This window comes from Dicentrarchus labrax, unplaced genomic scaffold (genome assembly GCF_905237075.1).
Source record: "Dicentrarchus labrax unplaced genomic scaffold, dlabrax2021, whole genome shotgun sequence".
In the NCBI taxonomy this organism is placed as follows: domain Eukaryota; kingdom Metazoa; phylum Chordata; class Actinopteri; family Moronidae; genus Dicentrarchus; species Dicentrarchus labrax.
Window position 1 is genome coordinate 12,315,525 of NW_026136724.1, and position 17,892 is coordinate 12,333,416.

The 17,892-nt window shown below is 41.5% G+C and overlaps 1 protein-coding gene across 5 annotated transcripts in view; it reads left to right on the forward strand.

The window, feature by feature from the left end:
• Window positions 1-184: 184 nt before the first annotated feature.
• Window positions 185-17,892, forward strand: part of ptpn12 (protein tyrosine phosphatase non-receptor type 12) — a 46,389-nt gene continuing 28,681 nt past the window's right edge. For all 5 annotated transcript variants that reach the window (XR_007882610.1, XM_051393009.1, XM_051393008.1 and 2 more), the window contains exons 1-4: window positions 185-886; window positions 16,127-16,235; window positions 17,464-17,540; window positions 17,679-17,774. Coding sequence is in view for 4 of the 5 variants with exons in the window: in XM_051393009.1 (XP_051248969.1) it covers window positions 785-886; window positions 16,127-16,235; window positions 17,464-17,540; window positions 17,679-17,774 (384 nt within the window). In the remaining variant the exon portion in view is untranslated. The remainder of the gene's footprint in view (window positions 887-16,126; window positions 16,236-17,463; window positions 17,541-17,678; window positions 17,775-17,892) is intronic.

Genomic DNA, 17,892 nt, shown 5'->3' on the forward strand with positions numbered 1-17,892 from the left:
TTCACGATACCAATGACAGACACACATTCCATCCAATCAGACTTAGCGCTTTGGGAGAGCAACGTCCCCACTAGCCAATGGGATTCTAACTTCTGTTCTGAGCTGTCCAATCACAGGCGGCTATTTCAGGGAAGGGGAGGGCCGCTCTCTCCTTTGGCTTTGCCCAGTCCGGATGTTCCCCCAGTAGCGAATACCGAGCAGCAGTGTGTGAATGTGGCAACCGAGGTAGACAGGGAGGGGTAGATAGACTGACCAGACCAAAGGGGTATTTTTTTTTTATTTTTTATTTTTTTTTATACAAATCCCTTTTGTCTTTATTGTTCTTTTTTTCTGTCGTGCAGAAGCGAGTGTTTACAGTCTTATGTTAGGCCACCGCGGTGAAGTTGTGTGTGGAGCAGAAAACCCGGCCGCCGCTGCTTTTCTTTGGGACTAACCATTGCCGTTGTGAAAACAGCCCAAGAAGAAAAGAAGGAAAGGGAGAAACAACATGGGGCGATAATAGAAAAAAAAACAAAAAACCAGAGAGAGAAGGTGTTGTGTTGTGAACCGACGATGACTCTCTGGGAGGATCCGTGAAGCTTATTTATTTTTATTTATTCCCCCTCCTCTTCCCTTTCCCTTGTGTCCTATTTTGTGTGTATATATATATCTATATATATAGAGATATATATATAAATATTTTACATTTTATCCCCCTCTTTTGCTGCTTTGGGGGGTTATTTTACACACAAAAAACTCAAAACAAACAAGGCATACGGGATACGAGGACTAAGAGGACTAAAGGATGGACCAAGCCGGCATCCTGAGAAAGTTTATCCAGGGGGTGAAGGCCATGAGAGAGGGGGACGAGGTGAGGGGAGAGGACAACTTCGGCAGCGACTTTATGGTGGGTGACAATTTAACATACCTAGCTTCCTTTACCTTACATCTAATCTCATATTTTTCCTCCTTTAACTCCGCGCTGAGCCCTTCATATCCCTACCACCCTCTTCCCTCCCCTCCTGTCTCCTGTATCCCCCCCCCCCCAGGAGGTGAGGCAGGGGCGGCCACACTGCCCTCTTCCTTTTCCTCCCCATTTCCAGGCTTTACATGGCGGCCTAGCATTGTCTCCCCCAAGCCACAGCAAAAAAAAAAACCACCACCGGCTCCTGTTTCTTTGAAAATACAGAGACAACAACAAGACAAGACGCGTTCACTGTCACTTTGAGCTATTATTTATAAAATAAAACAACATGGCGTTGCAGGAATAGCTTAGCTTGTAGGTAAATGCTGGGCTAAAGTGCAGTGTTATGGTGGCTTACTGTCTGTTAACCATGCCTGATTGTGAGGGTACAGTGCTATGATTCATTGTCTCCTCTGATGCCTAATAAGCAGTGAATGTCCAGCAACCAAATTGAGCTTTATTGTATTGTTTTTAGTATCCCTGCACATAGTTTTGATAGAAATCTCTGTGAAATATTTACAGGATGACTGTAGTTACTTATTTAGTGAAGTTTTAGGGCGGATATGTACTGTAATGGATGATAAATCCACCTTAAGACAGTTAAACCACCTTTTTTATTTTTATTTTAATACACTCAAATTTTACCCTCACTGATATAGATAATACTGGAGACGCTATATAATAGAATCAGATTTAACAGCACCACAGACAGCCTCTAAATGGTCATGAGGTTTAGTCAAATCTGAACATTTTAGCATTAATTGAGGTTGGATTGAGTGCAGGGATGTTGTATCAGACTGCATTAGTTTTTGGTTATGTGTATCTAATACTATAGTAATATTCACCTAGACTCATTTAATAGCATTTGTTTGACTCTCTTTCACGTGGAAAGGGTCTTTTGAGGCGTAAAAATGAGACATTTATTGATAAATTAACATATTTTGTTTGCCTTACGATGACTGCTGACCCGTAGTCTTAAGGTTACCCACACTGCATCACTAGATGTTATTGTGTTGCAACTCTGGACTCAAAATAGGACTTGTCCCAGGCTTGTGAAATAGCAGAAATAGCCACACCAGGAATGGCACTTCTATAATACCACTTGTGTCATTATGTGCTCATTTTAGCTGTGCTGTGATTAGGATACTTGAGAATACACACGCGCATTCATTTTTAAGTTTACATTAATGTAAGTGTATTAGTAATACCACTACAGGATTCAGATACAGTAAGCTTCACAGAGTGGGTCAGGGGTTAGGTTAAGTGTTAAGTGTTTTGATTTGCTTTACTGTACTACAGTTGGGGAAAGGGGCTAAATCAGCCTCAGAACGGTTAACTTTTTCCTCCTTTTGCCTACAGTTGCAAACACAAACACACACACACACACTATTCTCCTTACTTCCCTACTTCATGCAAGCTGCTTGCTGGAGCTTGCAACATTCTTTCTTGGCCCATTTCATAACATTTTGTCCTGGCTTTAAAACTGGAGCTTTATCAACTCCTGGGCATACTTTGTATAAAAGCTACACAATTTGACAGGCCTCTCTCTCTCTCTCTCTCTCTCTCTCTCTCTCCTCTCTCTCTCTCTCTCTCTGAATTGAGGAAAACTCTGTGTATTGTGTCCCAATTGTGTGCTGATGACTTGGCCTGTCCTGTCTCTCGAGCATGTGTTTCAGAAAACAGGGAGGTAGCGGATGTTGCGCAAAAAACAGACTACGAGGGGCGTTGGGCTGTGTGAGAGGCATTTAGGAAGTGCTTTATTGAGACGAGAGAAAAAAGGGAGCTGGAACCAGTCTGCCTTTGGCTTCTATACAGGCCATTCATTTCATAAAGCATGTGATCCGAAATAAAGCAACACGTTGGAATAATTGTCTTATCTCTACTTTAAAAAAAAAAAAAGTTATTTACTGTGGATTTCTATTGGCTGCTGTTTCCTCTTAATCTTGAATTCTCCATGTAGAGTTGACTGGGTAAATGTAGGTTCTTCTTTTAGCACCACCACAATTCTCATTCATAACTTTACAAACATCCACGCCTTGCCAAACTGCCTACTACAACCACAGTCCTCTGCTGCTGTAGATAGGGAGGATCTTTATGTGAAAGGGTCTTAAAAGCTTGTTGTTGGGGTAGTAAATAGTGTTCCTTTATCAATTTTCCTGACCCACACCCTCCCACAGGTCTTGTACTTACAGAAAACGGTAGCCTTTTAAGCAGAAACCCCCTTTTCAAACTTACAGGACACCACTTACTGCTTGTCGTGCCATGATTCTTCATGTGATATCTGTTCAGCTTCCTTTCCAAATTTACTTTATTGGCATGAAACACAATAATTTAATCATTTCCCTCTTAGCCTTTTGGCTATCACGCAACCCTCCTGAGAGTAACTTGACTATTAAACAAGTTGAACTAATTCTGTAATCTGGTTATTCACAGTAATCACGCAAACTTGCTGAAATATCAGCTGTACGGCAATCATGTAAATGGGGCTTCAGGCTAAGTTGCTGGCAACATCAGCCGGTGAATTAAAGAGTTTGGCGTAAATTATTCAGCAGACACACCGGCTTGTAGACAAGAAAACTTCAGCTTGAGCACAGGTGGGCCGTGTGCCGGTGTACCAGGCACAATTAAGAGTCATCAGCCACATGTAAGTAAGTGCTTTAGCTGGTTGCTGCTCGTCTGTCGTACCAATTTTGAGCGTCTCATGAAGCCTTCAATTGCTGGAGTCAAACTCACAATACCACAAGTGCATGGGGTGTGCTCCTTTGCGCACTGAGTCACCAGAACAGCCTGACATAACACCCACTTTAACTGGCTATTGTTGTTTATATATAGAATGTGTTTTATAGGCATAATTACAGTGCTCTGGTAGGGCAACGAGTCAGCGATTATATGCTTTGTTCGGTGCTCTTTTTCAGCTGTTTGATGGAATGGGAAAGCTTGAAATTTCCCCAAATGTGAGAATCGTCTTGTTCTGGTATTCAGTTGTGATTTTGTCATTTCTGAACCTACCAGGAACATTTTTGTGACCCATTTTGGCTGCCAGAATTAGCACAGGGCGTTGTTAATTTTAGGAATTTTGTTTAGTGGCGTTCGTACGCAGACACATGAACAACTGATCTAATTACACGGCACATATCTGTGCGTTGGGTGCAAGTACATCAGGGCCTCCCATGAAGTGCAAGGAGACAGAACAAGACACAGCCCAGAGCCTGGAGTTAAAGATGTAAAGCGGACGCATTTTTGTCATAGTCCTGGTGGTATAGTAATCGAAGAGCTAGATTACATGCTACTGTATACTATAATAATACTATAATTTCTTCCTTAACCCTCCGTCTTTTTCTGGTGAGTTTATGACAGAGTATGTTTTAAAGTTAAACTTAACAGCTTTGCATGTTGGTGAGAAATCCAAGAACTATCCAAAAGATTTGTGATATGATGTAACGTGTCATTAGTAAAAGGCACACGGTATGATCATTTTAACCAATCTGGTCTGATGACGAGGACTTAATTCAAAGGATACAAAGGGGATGGAAGGCAAAATATGTACCGTTCAGACCTTGGGATCGCCTCATGACGCAGGTTTTGCAAAATTGGGGCATCTGTGCAGTCGCCGGTTCCACAAAAACCAAACAATGGCAATCTTACTTGTTTCACAAGGGTGGTTATCAACTGGCTCTGTCAACCCACGGCTTTCCAAACCAGTTATTAGTGCGCTTATGTAAGAGAGCCAGAGTTTTTTTAACAGATAGCCAGTTGCAGAGGCAACAATATGGACACATCCAGAGAACATTTAGACGGAACATTACGAGAGGATTTGCGTGTCAAAAAAAATAAAATATATATGTCATGAAATTTTGGTCTGATATAAAGTGTATAAATATATTACAGAAAAATTTAACATAGTTTTCATTTTGAAGGCTAGGTAGGATTACGAGAGGCAACCTGCAATTGGCGTGATGACAGGACGACCCTAAATAGATGACACCAGCTACATTACTAGCTAGCAAGCCGGTCAGCTTTCCAACTAAGAACTCAGAGTAGCATCTACATGAGTATCGCTGCTGTAGAATAACTGTATGAAATGAAATTAGCTGAAAGGATAGCCTCCTTGCTTCTGTTCCACGTCATCACAGTTGAACTATCATCTGATCTCAACATTTCCATTCAAATGAATTAAATGCTGTGTGAAATGTTGTTGTCATAAATTTCGCTGTGACCAGACCCGTCCAATGTTATATTGCTGACTCACAAATCTGGCTTTTGTGAAACAAGCTTCGCTGTTCTATTGGCGGATCACTGACTGCCTGCTGTCTCGGAGAACTTCAGTTTTGATGTGTCACTTCCTGTGGACATAGAGAGTCTCTGTATTTGACTTGGGCAAAGAGTGAGAACAGTTTCTTTGGTTTAGCAAAGTAGAAGCACTCTTCTTTTTTTTTTGCAGGCTCACTTAGGTGACAGTTACTTATAGTCTGTGTAGTGAGGTGGTAGGAGTATGTAGAGTGGAGCCCAAGGTCAGGTTGATTGAACACACAGCTGTTGATAGACATACAAGCTTCAGGGATTGGGTTTGCGACCTATGTGTCATGGGAAACCTTCTGTAATGAGTAGACCACCACGTAGCCTGGAAGAAACATGCTACAAGAGAAGAATTATTGTGCACAGTATTGTGTATTTTTGCAGGGTTGTCCCCAGTGGCAGTGGATCTCCAAACCCTGGCAGTGTAATGCAAGTGTTACAAAAGACACCTAATTTAACTTATGCAAAATCTAACTTGTTGTGGAACACGGAGCTGAGAACAAATTTCTTTAGAACACATTGCAGCTTTGGCAACTGTTCATATACTAGGTTGCCCCCATGTGGCACACGAACAGACGTCTGTATATGAACAGATGCCTGGATATTGTGGGCCATGTACGAGGTAAGACGAGACACTGTAGGTGTCTTTTTATGGAGGTGTAAAAAATCATTTTACAGGTTCAGCAAATGTAGCTACAAAGTGAAGATTTGAAATAAGGAGAAGTAAAAGGAGCACGATGTAAAGAGAGGAAATAGACCTCACTGCCGGAAACAAAGAGAAAGGTCTATGTGATTGGTTACCTCGGTGGTGAGTTACCTGTGTCATTGAACCCAAGTTTCGTATCGTTTCTGTGACTGCTTTTAGGAACACTGGGCTCAGCATTGTAGTCTAGACAGGGTTTAGACAGGGGAGATCAGCCTCTTGTGTGTGTGTGTGTGTGTGTGTGTGTGTGTGTGTGTGTGTGTGTGTGTGTGTGTGTGTGTGTGTGTGTGTGTGTGTGTGTGTGTGTGTGTGTGTGTGTGTGTGTGTGTGTGTGTGTGTGTGTGTGTGTGTGTGTGTGTGTGTGTGTTCCTGCCCCACCTTTGCAAGCAGATTACTCCCAAGCAGCACATCAAAGAAGGCGAAAAAGTGCAAACACACGCTTCTCTAAACATGTGTCCTGTTGGGCAGACATAAAACACTCAGAGGGGAGGCAAGAAAATGAGATGTGACAATGCCTAACATGCTTGTGTGTGTGTGTGTGTGTGTGTGTGTGTGTATTTTTTTCTCGTGGGTTTGTGTTTGTGTGTAATAACAATTTCCGCTGTCACCAGGGGGCTTCCCCTTCACCTTTCTGTGTTTTGTGTGTGTGTGTGTGCATGTTAAGTGCCAGCACACACACATCTGAGCCCTGCAGCACATGATCTGGAAGCCTTTATGCTCCATGTATTACACAAGCCCACACACACAATCACCTCACTGGTCAGGGATGTGTGTAATAGCATCTTAGGCTAGGGCCAGTATGTAGTGTGTGTGTGTTTGTGTGTGTGTGTGTGTTTTCAAGAGAAATGTGGATTGTTTAGACCCGTCCCAGCTAATATAATGAAAGTATAACCCTGGTTAAAAGACAGTCTGAATATAATAATGTGCACTGGATGCACATTGCCCTTTCAGGTGATCAGCAGAGAAGTGAGCACTTTGTTATCTCTCATTTGGTGAAATAATGCACCACCTCTTCTCATTTCCAAACTCATCAGTCTGTCAGCTTGAGGAGACTCTTGGAAGCTCAACACAGAACGTTTATTTGGCAAGTTCTGAAGTGTCGGGGTTTAGGTTTCAGTACATTTATCTAAGAAAATTATTTATGAAAAATTGAAGAAGCCTGGTGTGTGTTTGTACAGCTGTGTACTTTTATTCGCTTGTTTGTGTGTGCAGGGAGGGTACACTACAGGGGTCCACTGCTTTTTGTGAGTGCATGTGTGTGCGTGGCAACCACTGTAAGCCCGCCTCCTTGTTACTGTAACAAGACTTCCGAATTTCTTTCGGTGTCACAAGCCTCGTTTTTCCTCACCTAGAAGTAACAAAGTACAAATACTTTGTTACTGTACTTGAGTAGTTTTGTCAGGTATCTCTACTTTACTTGAGTATTTTTTTTTCTGACAACTGCTTACTTTTACTCATTTTTACACAAATATCTGTATTTTAACAGGCTTGTTACTTTAGTTTTAACACGTTTAAGAGGAAATATCGATTATTTTTTTTTTTTGCATCATGGCACGCCTTCCCAACGTCAAGACTGGTGCGTATCTCGCATGACAGACGTAAGAAGCGACATAAAAGACGTAACAAGACAAAAACAGACAAGAGAAGGAGAGTCAACCTTATTTGAAGTTTCAGCACAGAAACAGCCGGTAGAAATGAAACCAAGAGAGTGCTTTTTATTTTTATACACTGAGTACATTTCAGTGCGTATCACTTTTACTTGAGTAAATAAGTATTTATCTATTTTTACCAGATTATTTTTATTATATATTATATACTGTATTATTTTAGTATCAGTACTTCTACTGGAGTAAAGTATGTGTGTACTTTTGCCACCTCTGTTCTCACCCGCCCACTCCCACGGCTTAACCCAGAAAGCCTCTTGCCCCTGAACAGGGTGTTTCTCAGAAGAGACGCAACACACAATGTTTCCACTCTGAAGTTGGCCTGAGTGAAGTTTTACATGCATAACTCTTTATTGATCAAGATAAGGAGACCACACACTCAAATGCTCAGGAAATTATGCAGTAATGCCCCCTATGTGTGTAATGTGTGACGAAGGTGGAAGGAAATTGCTACATGGAGGAGTCATCCTGGGCACGGCAGCTCAACGCACATCACACACGCATTAACACCAGCGCCAGTCGTGTATTAAATTATGATAATGTCAGTTACCAAACACACAATAATGCTATATGAATGCACAGAAACCAGTTTAACACCCCCCCCCTCACAGGAGCTCTGAATATCTGAGCAGGCCAAGTGATTAATACACGCACACAAATTCTGAGCGCACACTAAAACACACAATGAGATCCTGTCCCAGATGATTGGGATTATGTGAGGTTTGTCCACATCTGCTTCCTGCTGCAGGCCTCCATCCAGAGCGGGAAGTTACCACCAGGAAAATACCGGTAAATGCTAACTGTGTTTGCTTAGCACGGCAGTGAAGTCAACAATTTTAACTGAAATTTAAACAGTCCAGAAATGACTCTCAGTGCCTTCAATAACGGTTTTCCTCTGTTGATGATGTCCGTATTTCTTTTAACCTTTGCAGTGAGTTTGTGAGGGCGTTTATGGTTTCGAGCTCATTTCAGAGACACTAATGATAGTGGGGGGGAGAGAAGGGAGGTCATGCTGTGAAAATTATGTCATTCTCATCATCACAGGGAGAGTCACATGGTGGTCAGCTGCAGAATAGCACTACTAGGGGTTCAGTGTCTCTAACTGAAGGACACTTCTCAAACCGTCTGAAAAGTTAGGCGGCCGATAGCTCAATATTTTTATATCTCCATTCATTCTGTCCCATTTTGTAGGGTATTTTTTTTTTTTTTTTAACCCTTACAGCCTCTTTACTTTGTCCCTTCCCTTTCTCTGACCGCCCCATCCCAAAGACCGGCCTGACTGATGCAATGTTTTCACTGTCTTATCCGTTGTTATTTTACCGTGGCTTTTTTGTCATCATTCAAGTCGATATATTGTTTTTCTTTCTTAGTTTGAAAGATAATGCCATCTGAAAAAAAGTCAACTACTGTTGGTGCTAATTGTCTGTCCTGTTTAAACCATTAAAGAAGCACGTGTCGCCATGTTTCAACTTTTTATATCTATTTTTTTTTTTAATCATGAGCCCTAAAACTCATTTTGTTTTGGAGCCAAGTGCAAAAACCTCTTGCGATGTTTAAATTTCCATTCTTTCCAGGCAGTTTCTTTGATGAAAATGTGCATAAAATAAAAACAAGTGGAGGAAATGTCACAGATAACTTTATACACCTGAATATTCTGATGCTCCATCCTGAAGACAGTCTTCTGTTTATCGTCTACCTTTTTCCAACATCTACTTTACTCTCATCTGTTTCTCTCACTGCCCCTCCATGTCCCCACTACATCTTTCCTCCTGCTTTCATTTTCTCCGCCCACTTTGTTTTGTCTTCTGTAACAGCACAAACTCACTAATTAAAGGAAGCAGTATGGGTAGTTTTTTTGTGTGTCCGTCTTTCGAAGTCGACGGCACACTGTACGGCCCCGTGGCTGAGATTTTAGGTTATAAAGGAGGTGAGAACCCAGAAATGACGGTGGTTTTAAAAGACTGGTTGAAGCCGGTGCTCTCGGCTCAGGCCAGGTGTTTCCTCGGGTCTGTGTGACCATATCGCCAACCACATACACACTAGATGCGTGTGCAGTTTTTTTTCTTTTGTTTTCTATTTTTAACATTACGCTCTGCTTTTTGTGTCATCACACACACACACACACACACACACACACACACACACACACACGTTGAACTGCTGCTGTATGACTTGCATAACGGAATAATCTGATGGTTTAAGGAATTGAAAATGAAAGAGTGACAGACGGAGGGAAAGGGAAGCCTGATGGATAATTACAGGAAAGCACATTCTGCTTTGTGCCAGTGAATGACAGGCTGTTAGACCCCTGTGTGTGTGTGTGTGTGTGTGTGTGTGTGTGTGTGTGTGTGTGTGTGTGTGTGTGTGTGTGTGTGTGTGTGTGTGTGTGTGTGTGTGTGTGCGTGTGCCCCACTCATGCTATCAGTGCTCCACTGACCTATATTGGCCAGTAGCCATGAAGTGGAAATGGCTGCACAATTCATGAGTATGTGCATGTTTGCACGTGTGTATACAGCTTGGTAACTGATGCTAATTGTCTGACATTATCTTTGTTAGGATCTTTCAGCTAATGAGGAGGTCTCACTCGCTAACACACTGGACCCCTGACTCATGCTTGTGGTCAGGGTGGGGTTTCATATTATTTCCTTAGTGATTTAGCTTGATTAGTTAGCTCTGTTAAACTAACAGTGGACACCTGACAGAGTGACCTCTACTCTTACTTTGTTAATAAAACAATTATTACACATTTTGGGAAATATGCTCATTTGCCTTCTTGCTAAGAGTTAGATAAGAAGATCATGTCTGGGGGCGATGGCTAGCTTGACTCCAAAGGCAACAAAATCCCCAGATCAGCACCTCTAAAGCTCAATAGTTAACACATTATATCCCGCTTGTTTAATTTGCAAGGTGTTGGGCTATTTCTTGGCTGGGAGCAGTAACGTCCTGTAAACTGTAAACGGCACTGGTTTACAGTCTTTATGCAAAGCTAAGCTAGCATATTAAGCACGTATTAATAAGCATACAGATGTGAGAGTGGTATCAATCTCCTCATCTCAACACTCAGCAAGAAAGACCAGGTGCATTTCCCAAAATGTCAAACTGCTGCTGTTTGTATCATCACCCCTTCCATTCACAACTACACACCTTTTCATTCATTGGTTATATAACACATAATTAATTCAAAACATTTGGCGCAGTCACATATTTCTGTAGTGCTAAATATGACTTTGCAGCTTTTTTTTTTTTTTTTTTGCTGATTTGGGACACTAATGCCTCCATAGAGAGAATGAAAAGCAGCGAGAACGTCAATCAAGCTTATTGAATCGACAGAGGGAGAGAGGCAGAGCGACAGACTCATACAGACCCTTTTAGTCTCTGTGCTGTAGCAGTGCATCTTTTCCCTGCATGCTCGCAGTGCGGGAGATGGATTTTTCTGAGAGCATTGTAAGGGGTGACCTATTTTAGCTTGTGTGTGTGTGTGTGTATCTGCATGGAAGGTGACCGTCAGTAAAGCCTCTCTGCCTGTAGCGCTCGACACCCCCACTTCCTGGCAACACAACACATACACTCACAAATACCTTTTTTTCCCACCGCTTTTGCAGGAAGAGCATATTTTCTGCCAATCAGTGCTTAATGCTGAGTTCAAGAAAGAGAATGTGTGTGTGTGTGTGTGTGTGTGTGTGTGTGTGTGTGTGTGTGTGTGTGTGTGTGTGTGTGTGTGTGTGTGTGTGTGTGTGTGAATAATTCAGTGTGCCAGGGAAGTACAGCGATGCTGCCTTATTCAGCCAGGAGACAGAAAGTAGGTTAGACTCGGTAACAACTACATCTCTCTTTTTACCTCTCTCTACCTACATCCACCTCTCTAGTGCTCTTTCTGTCTCTCTTGGCATTTTAATTTATTTTTCTCGTCTCTTTCTAATCTTCTTTTTCATTGTCTCTCCATCTGTCTCTCTCTCCCTCTGCCCAGTAACTGCCCTGGCATCCTCGAGTCATTTTAGGCCAAGTCAAGTCATTGTGAAGAAATGTGTCTGAGAGCACACATGACTCGGTCGCACCCTGAAGGGGTCTGTGAAGTCGGCACTGGGCTTTTGGGGGGGGGCAACGCCCTGTGTGTATGTGTGTGTGGCAGTGGAAGTCGAGCGTTCACAGGAAACTGGCCAACTCAGTCATGCTGTTTAACTCCCCTGACTGATAGGAAGTAAGAAACAGAAGGGGATCAAAAGATAGAAATAGTGTGGACGGAACGGGTGCAACATGAAAAAGATTTCGTATTATTTCAGTCGTTTGTACTCGTAATTCTGCGGCCAAATGAGAGATAAAAACACTAGAGTGAGGGGTTATGAATTGACATTAGTGTTACAGATAAAATCCAGTGTAATTCAATAAAACCAGTGTGGGCAGATGACCTGGGCTGACCAAGTGGCAGTATTTTCATGTCATGTCACGGTCAGAAAAGCAGAAACTAGTTGAACTTTTGACAGAAGTGCAATTGAACATCTACTAACAGATGTCCATCAGCTGTTTAAATTTAAGTAATCTGCTTCACACATTCTGCAGATGTGACCACAACAGGGCAGCGTAGGTGGTTTCGGTGCATTTTTAGTCTTTAAATGTGTGAAAACCATAGAAACCCTTTTGAGAGTTTTCTTGTGTTTCAGTCACTTTCCTCTTCCTGTGGAGAGGAGTGTTTCCTGTTAACGTTTTGTATCTGTGCTTTTTGTACATAACCTACTACCTTTATAAAGATACAAATGATAATGGGATAAAAAAAAAACATTTAACTGCACTTGTATTCATGATCAGTTGTTGAGCAAGGTACAAGACTACTACTGGACTGAGAGCAGATGCATGGAGCAGAAGTGTGGAACATTAAAAACATTCACAACATTTATAGATTTCCAGATTTTTAAATGTGAGGATTTGCTGCTTTTTCTCTGTCTTGTTATAACAGTAACTGAAACACTGAAACTGCGGTCCAGACTATTGATCAGACAAAACAAGACATAACTTTGGCTCTGGAAAATCGTGAATGAATCATTTCAGTTCATTGTTATGTTCATAATTTAAGCAGAAATGTAAAACATTCAATAGTTCAAGCTTCGCAAACATGAAGATTTGCTGTATTTGTGTCATATAGTCGTAATTAATTGATTTTAACTGTAATATTATTTAATTGATTGTTAAAAATAGTGAAAAATGCCTTAAGTGATGTGTTTAACTAGCTAATTTCATGATAACCACTTGTTGTCATATTGGAGAAATCTATTAACCGATAACTGTTGTGTAACAAATAATAATTGAATTGAGGAGTACACTTGAGTAGTGATCGAAACAAGGATGTTTATTTTTCTTTGCCCTCTTTCTCTGCACCCCCTCCTCCTCCTCCTCTTCCATTCGGGACAGAAGCTAGCACGAAGCGACAGAGTGTGTAAAGGGAGCGTGTGAATGAACGACAGAAACGAGGAATAAAAGAACCCATTAGCTTAGTTACCGAGAGCCTCTTGAAAGCCTTGGCTCTCCTTCTTTCCTGAGCGTCCCTTTTTTCTCTCCCTCTTTCTTTCTTGTTCACCTCCCCTTTGCTTCCCCCCTTCTTTCTCCAAATCACTCCGTTTCTCCCCTTTATCTAAAACACTGACCCGCATCTCCTCTCCTCCACTTCTTCTTTCCTCTCTTTTTCCTCTCTCCCTTACACTCCACCTCTCTCCTCGGTTTGTTTAGTAAAGATACAGAGCAGCAAGCGAGGACTCTCTCCCTCTGCTTTATTTCTTTTGCATCCTCCAGGCTTATACCCATTATGTGCACACACATGCTTGTGTCTTTTTGTGTGTGTGTGTGTGTGTGTGTGTGTGTGTGTGTGTGTGTTAGTGTGTGTGTGTGTGTGTGTTGTTTTACGTAATAGAGGAAGTAAGAGTAATTAGAAACAGGACCTGTCTGTGGGACAATGGAAAGTTAAGAGAAAAAGGGAGAGACAGACAGTAGCTGGGTCTTCATCCAACTTTTTTTTTTTACGTGATGAGGTATCATATTATCGAAGCTGAAATTTGAATACAATATAGCTTTTGTTTGCGTGTGAGATGTATTGTTATTATCAATAATATCAGCCTGATGAGTGGTTGGATAGGACTATAAATAGGATTCAAAAGTGTCCTGAGATAACCTTTTGTTATGATTTGGTGCTATACAAATAAAATAAAATGTAATTAAAAAAGTGTTCATGTTTTGAACCGCTCTCTGTAATAAGTTTCATAACCACATTTCTACTACACTCTATTACACTGTAAATCAGACGTGTCTTGACCTCTTTTAAGTTTCTGGAAACACACACCCAGTCCACATTTAATTAGTGAATGCTTAAGATGTTTGCGTACAACTGGCTTGGATGGAAATGTTATTTAGTTAGAAAATAGTTTGACAACCTCTGGACTTTGCTGTAACCACAGGGTTGCACTGACACATTCATTGAAACAAATAATAACTGATTCCATATTAATTTCACACTGTAAGTGTGTGAACTGAGACAGGGAGGGGTTGAAACATCTCAGAGCTAGGTATTGAAGTTATTACTTTCTAATGTCTTGCCATTTGACCTCGTAATTACACAAGCGTGCCCTTGTAAAACCAATGAAATCTTATATAGATTAAAACTAGCAATGCAGGCAAAACCAAATCATTGATTAGGTGCTGCAGAAAGTCACAATTCCTAGGCTTTAATTGGAGAATCGACTTGTACTTCCCCAGTTTGCTGTAAATGAAGTGAAATGGGCTACAAAGGGAAAATACTTATCATCATTACAGCGTTAGAGGGCACAATTGTGTGCATGTTTGTCTCCACATAATGTGTTTTGTGGGTTGGGGGGAATCACAAACCATCACAAATCACTATTGCCGGCCTTCTCTGCTCATTGTGTATCTAAGTGTGTGTGTGTTTGTGTGTGTGTCTGCCCGGGCTCTGGCCCAGCACAGAAGCAGACCTCTGTTGGAAATGTAATTCACATGAGGCCAGAGGAGCCCTAATGCTATTACCACACACACACACACAGCTGTGTTGCCGCCCACACTCTCTGTGTGTACCTCCTTTTTCTCTCCCTTGTTTCCTCTCCCTCGGTTTTTGATGGTCTGTCGTTGTGGTTTACAAAGATGCGTGATGCAAAATGAGGAGCTGGGCAGAAGTCGAAAAACTCATTATGTCTTTAGGGTGCCTCTGTGCCGATAGCCGAAACTGTTTGTGTGTGTGTCAGTAGTGTATTACAGCAGTCACCTTATCCGTCTATTAAACCACTGAAGGCCTAAAAAGACAACTTTCAGTCGTTGTAAATGTCTCTGCAGAGGTGTGGAAGTGATGTTATGACAAAAGCGAAAAAGAGAAACAGGGACAGGAAGAAAAGGGTTGAGGTTTGAGAGTCTCAGGAAATCAGGATGTACAGTATCTGTCGCTGTCACAGTAACACGAGGAAAGCCTGCCCTGCAGCCAGTGCCAGAGAGAAGAGGTGGGACCATTTTTCACACGAGGCTCCAGCAGCCCGAACGCCCACGCTGACTTTCTCAGAGTCAGTGTGAGATAGATAGAGAGAGAAAGGGGGAATGAGCAAGGCAGAAAAAGAGTAGTGATGCCTAATTTCCTCAATGTCTCCTAAAGCTAGAGGAAAATGTCTGAACCAACTGAGGGAATAAAGAAAATAGGCCCTCGAGAGCGATATTGTGTGAATGCTATCAGAGTCGTGCAGCAGGAGTTTTTTTTATTCTACAAAAGTCTTGCTGTTCTTTTGAAGTTTTTTTCAAAAGTTTCACTGTGACACTCGAGGCCACAGAGAAGTCGTGAATGATGTTGCACAATAAAATTCACTGGAAGTTTCAGAAAGTCCCCCAATTTGTAGTTGAGTTCCTGCCCTCAGACCAGTCATTGTCTTAATGTGTAACGTCTTTATGAAGAATTAGAGAGAGGGCGGCTGGAGGTGGTAAAGGTAACATTTAGCAGTGTAGATGGTGTTTGATGACCAAAACATTTCAGTTGTATCACCTCTGAAACTTCTTTTCTAGGTCACAGTTTCTGAGGGCCGCTAGCTGAGCTTTAGCCTGCTATCTAAGAGACCATTGTAATTGTTCTTTTCCCATTAACTGAATGTGTCTTCATCAGTGTCAGCTACTATTAGATCTGGCCACTCTTAACATAATGCACTATCACGCAAAAAGGAACTGGAGTATGTGTGGGGGGTGCTGTGGTATTAGTAGCTCTTTGAATGTTGAAGGATTGTGTGTGTGTGTGTGTGTGTGTGTGTGTGTGTGTGTGTGTGTGGTCTGTGTGTGTGTGTGTGTCTGTGTGTGTCTGTGTGTGTGTCAGAAGAGTTTAACCTGTGTATGTGTATCTGAGTAAAAAAAAAGCTTAATTTTTATATTTTCTCTGTCCTGTAAGCTATCAAAGAGAAGTACTCCTATGTTGCTTTTCCTCTGTTTGTGGGCTCATTTATACTTACAAACATCATTAACATGAACCTTTTCTCTTGTCGTGTTTGTTTATTCCAGCGGTTACGGCGGTTATCGACTAAGTACCGGACGGAGAAGATCTACCCCACCAACGTAGGAGAGAGGGAAGAAAATGTCAAGAAGAACAGATATAAGGATATACTGCCGTGTAAGTCCCGGCACACCAACAAATGCCATATTACTGCACAGATGAATGCTCTTTCTTCCGTCTCGTAGCATGAATATTAGTCCCATTACATTTAGGTGTGCTAGCAGGCTCCACTTGTATGACGTACTTGCATTAATGATATTAGTTACAGGGAGATAGGGATGTAATGTCTATTTAGTGATGGTGATAACATGTTGGAAATATCATGGCCGACTCTTTCAGCTCACTTCTACTTTCTGTTACTGTCGTGTTTAACTGTCACATACCTTGTAATGTACCAGCGTTATTCTCCAACAACAAACCTTGGACAAAATGAGATCGAATTTAGATTTAAAACCAATGTTGTCGAGCAACAACGTGGCCCTCAGTGACTATCTGCTTTACAGTGCTTTAATTCGACTGAGGTTTATATGCAATTTTAATGCGAATGCAGTGCCTGACAATATAATCTGTATGAAAGCTTGTGTCCTGCATGACAGCAGCATTAAAACATCTTATATGTATGTCCTTAGATTTAAAGATAAGTCACTTTGTGTGCCAGAAAAAAACACACATTCAATCAAAGTTGAAAAATATTGTCAAAAAATTACCTTTTTAACCACAGCTACCAATGGTTACTTGTAGGGAAAATTTCTATATGGTTAGTATGGTTAAATAGCGGAAAACTGTAAAATTGGAGGAAAGGGGGGGTTGTCGGGTAGGGACAGACAGATGGAGAATGATAGGAAGTATGCACACACACACACATACATTTAGAACAAATACAAATATCCAGTGTGTCGTAATAGGTCATGTAATGGTCTCTGTCTTATGTACACACAGAGCTCTCGCTGTACTTAATGACCTCAGGCGACGCTTCCATGACCCAACATCTGTCCTACTTTTTTTTTTACACCTTTATCCTTTTTCTCCATCCATTCATCCATCCATCCATCCATTTATTCATTAAGGCTTTTAGTGAATGAGCTTCTGATAAGGCAAAGGAAGAACCGGTTCATCCGTAACAGATGTGTACTCACACATACACATACTTAGGAATGAGGATATAGCCATGTGTCCATTAACCTCTTTACATCCACTTTCTCTCTAGTTTTTCCTCGTTTGGCCTCTCTTTGTCTCTCACTATATCCCATTCAATCAATTTTTCTGTCTATCAGTCCATGCTTTCTGTTGCTCTTATTCTGTTCAAATGTATCAGAGTAAATATTTTGCTTTCTTTTCTCCCCAGTTGATCACAGCAGGGTAAAGCTGACATTAAAAACGACCAATCAAGACACAGATTACGTCAATGCTAACTTCATCAAGGTAAAAAATCAGCGGAAAGATTATAGTGTTAGGAAAAAGTCCTATATGTGCCTTCACAGAATATATGTAATTCTATATATTTTCTGTGTGGATTTGTGATCTTGCCTTTTCTTTCTTTTTCCCCGTATCTCCTGTCAGGGTATAGATGGCCCAGAGGCCTACATTGCAACTCAGGGCCCACTGCCGAACACTGTCATCGACTTCTGGAGGATGAACTGGGAGTACAATGTAGCTGTGAGTATGGCTCATTGGATGGCAGGAGAGATGGAGTCCCACTATGTCGATTTGGATGGCTACAGAATAGGAACAGAAAGCTGTTACTTAGTGAATTTTTTTTTTATGAAAGTGGGTG